The sequence below is a fragment of the Saccoglossus kowalevskii genome, chromosome 10 (genome assembly GCF_978046115.1).
Source record: "Saccoglossus kowalevskii chromosome 10, keSacKowa6.1, whole genome shotgun sequence".
NCBI classification, from domain to species: domain Eukaryota; kingdom Metazoa; phylum Hemichordata; class Enteropneusta; family Harrimaniidae; genus Saccoglossus; species Saccoglossus kowalevskii.
Window position 1 is genome coordinate 27,983,582 of NC_140650.1, and position 9,979 is coordinate 27,993,560.

At 34.6% G+C, this 9,979-nt stretch overlaps 1 protein-coding gene across 1 annotated transcript; it reads left to right on the forward strand.

Moving 5' to 3' along the window:
* Positions 1-2,218: 2,218 nt before the first annotated feature.
* LOC146738000 (uncharacterized) lies at positions 2,219-6,025 on the forward strand. The gene is made up of 2 exons (XM_085504773.1): positions 2,219-2,339; positions 4,021-6,025. The coding sequence occupies exons 1-2, from the start codon at positions 2,274-2,276 to the stop codon at positions 5,665-5,667; spliced, it is 1,713 nt and encodes a 570-aa protein (XP_085360899.1). The 5' UTR covers positions 2,219-2,273; the 3' UTR covers positions 5,668-6,025.
* The last annotated feature ends 3,954 nt before the right edge of the window (positions 6,026-9,979 follow it).

The window sequence follows — 9,979 nt, forward strand, 5'->3', positions numbered from 1 at the left end:
ATCAACTGTATGCAGTCTCTATGGGGGGGGGGGGGGTTATCGGCTGGTATATAGTGTAAGAAATAGACAAGGGATGAAGTCTCAAGCGAGCTCATATTTTTTCAACTGGAAAAAAACTGACGAACAGAATTGGATTGACTACTAGTCGCCCTTCTGGCAACTACTGCAGCCAAGCCCGGCTCCAAACGTTTTGCTCTGCATTCACTTGGACTTTGTCAGTGCGGAAGAGAGGGGAACCTTGTTGACTGGGCAACACTAGGTTTCTATACACGCATGCCCAGGCCAGCTAACTCTATTTTATGTTTCATACACTTGTTCCTTGGATGGTTCTCTATATAAGATTTGTATATTTCATGACAATATCTTCAATTCTGTGATTTTAGTGAATATTTTTGGTCAAAAATGTTTTTGTTTCTTTCCTGTACTCTGATTTTTATTTTTATATTATGTATACTATTACCTTGGGTGAACTTCTAGATTTGATTTTTTCTGACATTATCTTCAATTCATTTTGTTGTCTTGAATAACATGTGAAATATTGAGGTAATTGGTTTGGTGTGGATGTCTCTGTAAGCGAAATCTCAAAAACTTGAGTCCATGCATATTAAGTACTTAATTTGCATATTATCTCATTTCAGCCAGTTTAAGCAAAATCTCAAAAACGGATTTTGATCAAATTTGCTATATATTGGTTTATATACTGAACATCTGCTGGCAGATAATCTTAACATCTAATGCCATTGCTTTTTCACTGAGTGTTGGGAATTTTTATTTCCTTGATATTTTTTTTGAAACAACAGTGTTTGCATATATTCTGTAACACACAAGAGCTTTGCAAAGTTTAACTTTGGTTAATTATATGAGCTCCTACAGCTGCAGCTAACTCGGCAAAGTTATGCCAGGATCTTTAATACAGTGTATTACCGTACTAACTCTATTCACGATAATACTACCGGTAGTATTACCAACCTTACACTCACTCATAATAAAATTTAATAAAATTAATTTAGAACACCAGTATATAAAATCATGGATATATCATTTACGGTACATACAATATGAATAATATTGGCTCAAGCAGTAACTAAAGAGTGAACATGGTGATATAACTTGTAATATTGCTTGGAAATTGAATGTTACACAAAGTAACTATTTTCTCTGCTTCTCTCCTCAATTTAAATTAAAGGGGCACTTCCAGTTGAGCCTAATCTTACAACAAATTTACTTTCTGGATTAAAATTGCAATGGATAACAAAAGATAGATTTATTTTGTAAACAACATAAACAATAGTGTCCCATGATTCTTTGGTGCAATCCCTGGGCTTGGAAGTTTCCCCTTTAAGGTTTAGTCGATTGTGCTTCTCAAATACTTTACTGCCATGCTACAATTCATGATTTTACCCGTATTTTGTTTTATCTATTGAAAATGTCTATTTTGCAAATTTTCAATAGACACTCCCTTACTTTATTGAAGAAACAGCAGTCAAGAATAAAGTGCTCTTTGTCTTATTACTTTTATATTTTTGACAAATCCTAAATTTAGGCTGTATTTTAGGGGTTTTCCTTCCCACTTCAACGTCCAGATTGTGGTTACTGAGGTGATAGTTGGATAACATTCTTGCAAACTAAAATGCGTTTCTAATTTAAATTTTTTTTTTCAATATTAAAATAAGCTATTTTTTTGAAATTTAACACTCGTGTTTACATTAGCTGTGATGTCACTCATCAACTACGAACAAGTGGCATTAGGTGATAACCTCGTGTTTAAAATTTAATGTTTCTTGCCCACTTCCGCTCTCATTGGCTTTCAAATCTGCATCCCATGCTGATCACCTGGTTCAAACCATTCTCGGTATTTTCAGGCAGCTGATTGATTTTCGCTTGTCCCCAGCGTCTTTTGCGTGAAACGGTTTAGTTGATTGATTTAGTCAACGGATTGATTTTGTTGAAGCGCCACAAACGGTAGCTTACGGTGAAGGTCACCTTTTTGTGGACGGTTCTTTGGTTAACATCTGATTCAGATTCACTTTGGGTAGCCATTTGCAACATTTAGTTGTCTGAGGTTAAATGTGCATGTATCGTTTGGTTGTGCCCTACACAAAATTAAATTGAAACAGTTTCGGTTGGTCAAGAAAAAATATTGTTCAAGGTAAAGCCATTTCAGTGGATTCACTAGAAGAGCCCGAATCCAAAAGCAATGACGAATACTGTTAAAGTTTGGGGGCTTCGTCGGATTCAGGATCTAGTCCGAAAAACAAATTAAATGCGCGATTATGGAGTCAGTCTTTTCGAGTGAAGAAACCGATTTTCTTGCAGAAAAGAGGACACTGTTTCAAAAGGTAGGTAACGTGTGTCTGACAAAACAATGAATACGTTTTAACATGACCTATTCTTGAGTCAGGTCAGGTCACCGTCAGTCTATATCATTGACACATTTTAGAGTTGGTCCAACGGGAATTGTTAAAATTTATCGATTTGTATATACTAGTATATAATAGCACATTTTTCGTATTGCATTTTTGATACGTTTTGATGATCTCCCACCAAAAGATAATGTCCGATTCAAACGGCTTGCGTTCTTGAAAATAAAGTTATTTCGCCCTCACGTCTCCAAGCCATAAAACGATGAGACACGAACACGACTGACTGCCCAAACGTCGATAATTGTTTTTAACATATATTCAGCACAGTGGTTAGATAGGTTAGGTGTTTATTTATTAGAGATATGGCGTTAGTGTAGATAAGTGCCGCGGAGTTTAGTTTACGTATGTCGCCATTTTGAATACTCTTGGCGTAACAAAGACATTCTTTCATATTTATAAATATATAAATTTCATCATTCAAACTGAAACGAGAGGTTTCTATTGACCAAATGAATAAAATTGGAAAGTTTTATAAATATAAGATGAAGGAATCCCTTTGTTGCACCGACACTAGTGAAGACGATGTTCTCAAAATCCAAAATAGTTTGTGGGTGGCCGAATTAGTCTACTTAAGAATTTTCTTATCTTATTAAATAAATATTGTAGCATTATTATATTTGCAAAAATGTTTTGTCTTGAACTGTATACAGACAGATATCACTACTTTTTCATTCAATTGAAACATGTTTAAGTCTTTTGAAATGCAAACAAATTGATATTGTAATTTGCATTTATGGAAATCAATATGAATATTTTAGGCAATGTTTCAAACTCCAAACCACAGTGAAACTCGACCTCTGTTCCATTAGGCACCTTCATACTACCCCAATGACAGAGATGCCTGAGGAAGTAAAATTACATAACAAATCAACCATAATACTCTAGAGTGTGAGGAACTGTATTTCAATTAAAAAGATGTGCAGAAACAGTTCAAAAACAGGGACCTTTTCTGGATTTGTTTCATGATCAGATACAAGTAGTCAGAATGGCTGCTATTTCAACACCTTGCCTGATAAAAGCTCCAAAGACACCAAAATCAATAGAGAAAAAAAATTTCACTGAAATTTTGCTTGGTGTACAATGTTCTTGATAAACCATGGAAGGAACTAAAGGAAGGAGCCACGATGCCTCTTAACTGGCTTATTTCCTTTTGTTTCAACCAAAATTAATCCTGATAAGGACATTGTCTAGCTCATCTTTGATGTTGATGATAGTTTGCGATTGTATACACGATCATAGGGTAAAGCTAAAACAATAGCGTTGTGGCTCCTTTCGTTAGTACGTGGATAAATGAAACTGGTTATACACATTCACTGCGCAGTGTCATCGTGCAACGTAGTTTTGTTTTATTTTTGATAATAGGGTCAGCAGATGCAAAATCCCATTTTCCAAAACTTAAAAGCAACTGTCCACTTATTCAGAAAATACTTTTTTTGAAAATGCTTTCACAGTCTCTGCTTACCTACTGATATGGGTTTATTTTGACCATGAACTCAAAGCTAACAAAAACAGATCAATAGTTTGATAGGACAACCAGAAAAAATATAAATTGCACACAAGATACAAGTTTAATATTTCTGTATTCGTTCTGTTTCAGGCATTGGATTTGACTTCTAAATTTAAAGCTAAAGTTTTCATCATTGTCTCAGAAATTGATAATCCATCTGAATATTGGGGAAGTGTGGATTTTGTCAAGGAATTTCACACCACAGGACTGAAAGTCAGGTCACATGATGTTGAAATATTTCCAGCAATGTCAAGTGATATCTATCTGGATTTACATACTACATTGGACTCAGCAGGTACTTCTGAGGACCATCAAGTGACAGACAGTATAGAACCTGATGAGATGGAAAAAACAGAACTTTCTAAACATGAAAATAGTTCAAATACTACATTGCATTCCACACTCGCCTCTGAGGACCATCAAGAGACATACAAGAGTATGGAATCAGATGAGACTGAAAGAAAACTCTCCATTCACGGAAATGAGGCCACTCATTTTGTGAGGAGTGAAGATAGTTCAACTGACACGGATGTGGAAGCTAATGACTTTGCCATGGAAACAAGCGAGTCAGAATCAGATATTGTGAGCATAAATGAGAAGGATTCAGGAAAAATATTAGAAAATGAAGTTTTGCCAGAATCAATGGAAGTTCAAAATAAAAAATTGGAAATTAATGATAACGATGCTGGATGCTCAAAAACACTTGCCAATCAAAAGCTAGTACGCAAAAAAATGACAATTGAGGAGCGAGTCTCTCGGATAAGTAGGTTATTCGAAGAATCGTACAAATCAAAGCCTTATTCATGTGACAAATGTGGTAAGTGGTTTGTCACTTGTGCTGCATGGAAAGTCCATTTATCTGAAGCGACTTGCTCCAAAAGAAAATGCAGACATTGTCATATAGGCTTTCTGATGCACAAAGAGTTACAGGAACACAAGCTACAAAATCATCCAATAAAAATTCCATTATATGTCTGTAAAATCTGCGATAAGGACTTCCTTTACAGCTGTTTTTTACGAAGTCATCGTGTTAAAGAGCATGGCTTGGAACAGAAGATATATAAATGTGATGTGTGTGAGAAAGAGTTTTTTAGAAGTGGTGAATTACGTGAACACAAGTTTCTGCATGAAGAGATGAAATATACTTGTAGTATTTGTGGGAAAAAACTTCCAACAGTTAAGATGCTATCAACACATGAAGACCAGCATAGAAAAACATATGAATGTGAAATCTGCAATCGAAAATATTCAGCAGCAATCAATGTGAAACAGCATATTAAACGAGACCACACTAAAGAAGGTCTGCTTAAGTGTCCCACTTGTCAAAAAAGTTTTCTTACAAATTATGAACTTGGCTATCATCTTGCAATTACACATGATCAGTTTGATGAACTTGTATCTTGTGAGCACTGTGGTAAATTATTCAAACACCCAGCCAAATTGAGAGCACATGTCAAAACCTGGCACATGGTCTCAATACCGGTACAGTGTGAGGTCTGCGGAAAACAGTTTAGAAATAAGAGTCAACTTAGAGGACATCTTGCAGTTCATTCTGACAAGAAAGAGGAATGTCCAATTTGTCATAAACTCTTCAATTTAAAGCAAAGTCTGAAAAAACACCTGATGGTTCATTCTGATGATAAACCATGGCAATGTCATGTGTGTGGCTACAGGTGTAAGTTGAAAGAAAATCTTGGTAAGCACATGAGAGTTCATCAAAAAGACAATTCATGCTAGCATTGTAGAAATACTAGAATCTGGTTCTTTGGACATTGTTTATCAAACTCAATGTAAATATACTTCTCTGTAAACTCTGCAGGATTCTACCAAGAAATTGTGCATTTGACCTCGGTAAGATGCATGGATCTGATTGTAAGTACATCAAAACATGTACGGTCAGAGTTGTCCTAGAATATTACAGTGAATATAAAACAAAAAGTAGGATGTTACCGCTAAGTTTCAAAAGAGAGCACATTTAAATACACATTAGTACTTCTGTAGAAAAGAAACTAAGCTATAGTAGCTGGTAAAGATGTTATTTGATGTACCTATTAATTGACTGAACATTTCTTTATTTTACCTGGCAGTGCACTAACACACCAGTTTCTTGTAAGATACTTAGGTGGAGGCAATTTGCTAAAACATACAGACACGAGTTCCTCCCTGGTGCCCTCTGATTTTTTAGCTCCGCTGTCGACTTTGTCGAGCGGAGCTTATCATATGAGTGATTGTCCGTCGTCGTCCGTGTCAATGTTTTACTTTTTCGACTTCTTCTTGAAAACTACAAGCCTAAATGCTTTGATACTTGGTGTATATGTACCTTGGGTAGACCTCTCTTAGGTTTGTTCATTTCATGTTGATATCTTTAATTCTCTAATTTTGGTGAATATTTTTGTCATTTTTGGTAAAAACTGATATTTTCGACTTCTTGTTAAAAACCGCAACCGCAAGTGCAATTGCTTTGATATTACATCTATAGGTACTACATGTGGACCTCTCTCAGATTTGTTCATTTCGTGATGATATCTTCAATTCTCTAATTTTGGTGAATATATTTGTCATTTTTGGTAAAAACTGATATTTTCGACTTCTTGTTAAAAACCGCAAGTGCAATTGCTTTGATATTACATATATAGGTACTACATGTGGACCTCTCTCAGATTTGTTCATTTTGTAATGATATCTTTAATTCTCTAATTTTGGTGAATATTTTTGTCATTTTTGGTAAAAACTGATATTTTCGACTTCTTGTTAAAAACCGCAAGTGCAATTGCTTTGATATTACATATATAGGTACTACATGTGGACCTCTCTCAGATTTGTTCATTTTGTAATGATATCTTTAATTCTCTAATTTTGGTGAATATTTTTGTCATTTTTGGTAAAAACTGATATTTTCGACTTCTTGTTAAAAACCGCAACCGCAAGTGCAAATGCTTTGATATTACATATATAGGTACTACATGTGGACCTCTCTCAGATTTGTTCATTTTGTAATGATATCTTTAATTCTCTAATTTTGGTGAATATTTTTGTCATTTTTTGGTGAAAAGTGATATTTTCGACTTCTTGTTAAAAACCGCAAGTCCAATTGCTTTGATACTACATATATAGGTACTACATGTGGACCTCTCTCAGATTTGTTTATTTCGTGATGATATCTTCAATTCTCTAATTTTGGTGAATATTTTTGTCATTTTTGGTAAAAAGTGATATTTTTGACTTCTTGTTAAAAACCGCAAGTCCAATTGCTTTGATATTACATATATAGGTACTACATGTGGACCTCTCTCAGATTTGTTCATTTTGTGATGATATCTTCAATTCTCTAATTTTGGTGAATATTTTTGTCATTTTTGGTAAAAAGTGATATTTTCGACTTCTTGTTGAAAACTGTAAGTCCGATTGCTTTGATATTACATATATAGGTACTACATGTGGACCTCTCTCAGATTTGTTCATTTTGTGATGATATCTTCAATTCTCTAATTAATTTATTTTGGTGAATATTTTTGTAATTTTTGGTAAAAAGTGATATTTTCGACTTCTTGTTAAAAACTGTAAGTCCGATTGCTTTGATACTATTCATATTGTTCATTTTCTAATGATGTCTTCAGTTCTTTAATTGAAATGTGCATTGCTAACAGCGGAGCTATCTCAGCCGATAGGCTGCTTGTCTATAATTATGTTCGTTATTTTGGTTGAATACATCCACCCTCTGCTACAAAAAAATAAATGTCGAAGTATCATTCTCATTTGTGTAATACAGGAAACAATTTTATTTTGTGGCTTTGTACATTTGTAGAACTACCTACATTGTATAAGGTCTCGGTGAAATTTGATACTTGTGTAATTTGGGATAACCTACAGACTGACATCAGGCTTTGGTTCATTTTTAAATATATTTAATATTTCGTAATAAATAACACATCTTTTGAATTTCCTGGTATGATTGTTTCATCTGTGATATTTTATTGAGTTGCTAACCATAGACTGTTTAGTCTATATGAAGTATAATGAGCCATCAACAAAATTCAGTTATTGACATGTGCATCGTACTAATGCATTATACAGCTATATTTTGTCACAGTGACTGGATCCTTTTATCTGGACAAACATGTATTAATGAATTTATTGCATCCTTAAAAATAGATTCCTTCAGTTGACAGCCATAAAATGTTAGTGATATAATACTAAAGTAAAATGTCAGTCATTGCTATTTCTGATATTAAATATTCACCAGCTTTGTGTATTGTATGTCTTTTCTTGAATTCATATTTAAATATCTGATATGCTGTGTTGAACTGTAAATTACTCTAAGGAAAATAAATTTGTTTTTCAGTCAGTGTGCAGCAGGCTGTGAAACTCTGAAGGGACAAAATCGTTTTTTGTGGAAAAGTTTGAAAACCGGGGTACTTTTTGTTTTTAATCGTTTTTAAAAATAAGTTAAACATAAAGAGGCTTTGTTGTATTCTCCTGATATATGGTTTAACATTTGACTTAATCTTCACTGTTGAACATTCTGAAGAATTTCGGATAAGCTTCTACTTCGGTTTTATTTCAACCCTCCCCGTTGGTTGTTTTAGCCTTTGCAAGCAGCTGATTTTGTTGAAGCGCCACCAGCGATAGATTGTGTGAAGATCATCTCCTTTCGTTTGGCTGGTTCCCGCCTCAAGATGCCGGTAACTAGTAACGAATCCGGCATTCTGATTGGTTCATCACTTTCTTGTTGCTTGTTACCTGCGTCCTCCGGGCCATTCGCAAAGGACGCCTGGAACCAAAGAATATTGGCAATATTGCAGTTCGCAACATTCGAGTTATCTGAAGTTAAATGTATTTGTATCGGGTAGTTTATGCACTGCAAACATTAAAATGATAATATCGTTTCTGTTAACAAAACAAACATTTTTCATAGTGAATGCAAGTAGAATAACAGCGAATCCAAAAACAATACGACTAGGAAATTGGTGTTTATTTCAAGTTCAACGTTTCGTTTTTCTGATTTTCCATCTCTCCAGAAAAAACAAACAAACACACGAACATATGAAGCAGTTCGTGTCGCGTGAGGAACCCGAGTTTTTGACAGAAAAGAGGGAATTGTTTCAGAAGGTAGGCTAGCTAATAATTTGTACGGCAAAACAATGAATGCTTAAAAGCACGGTGGTCATCGCGCAATGCGTGTTCGAATTTCGTGTAAATAAACAATGTATTTTACACGCGTTGTATACACGTCGCTATGAGTCCCATATCGAACAGGACGCGGCACGACGACTGCTGCCTTTAAATCAATGGCCGTCAGGTCAGTTGGGGGTATGATGAAATTTTACTATGCAATAGTGATTATTTGATGTCGGGTATTTTTGTTACGTTATAGATATATTTTAATGTTGTATATATCATGATATATATATGATCTAATGAATACACTGGAGGAGGCACGTTATAAACTTCTGTGCATCTTTTTCTTCACACAGTTTTCAAGGCTATATTTTTTTTCACGATAATGTAGCTGTGAATTTATTTTTTCGCATTTCTCTTTCAAGTAACTGCTGATGTTTGTTTTTTTGGCTATCCGTAGTGGGTTTAGAGGCTCAGTGCATCAGTCTGTCCACACTTGCATTACGGAAATGCTTGACTTGATCGTGTCACACGCATCTAACATATTGGAACACGTATATACATGCATTTGTTTTATGATCCATTCCAAGGTGACCATTTTGTATTTAGTCATCTTAGAAATTGCGTTCTTGCACTTGTTGTACAAACTTTTATAAACAGCGCCACCAATGACAGACTGGAGAAATGTAAAATGATACTAGCTTACGAAAATGTTATCATTTTTGGAGATATAGTACTTCAGTATCCAGGTGAAAGTGATTTATTTGTTCATGTATGCATGTAATACAGAAATGAAGATAAATCTGCCATTCTCATTTTTTGGCACCAAATATAACAAATTTCTGGTCACCATAGGAACCAAAGTCCTAGTCCTCATTTTTTGTTATTTTAATTTTATTTTTTTTATTAATTTTTTCTTCTCAAATATATT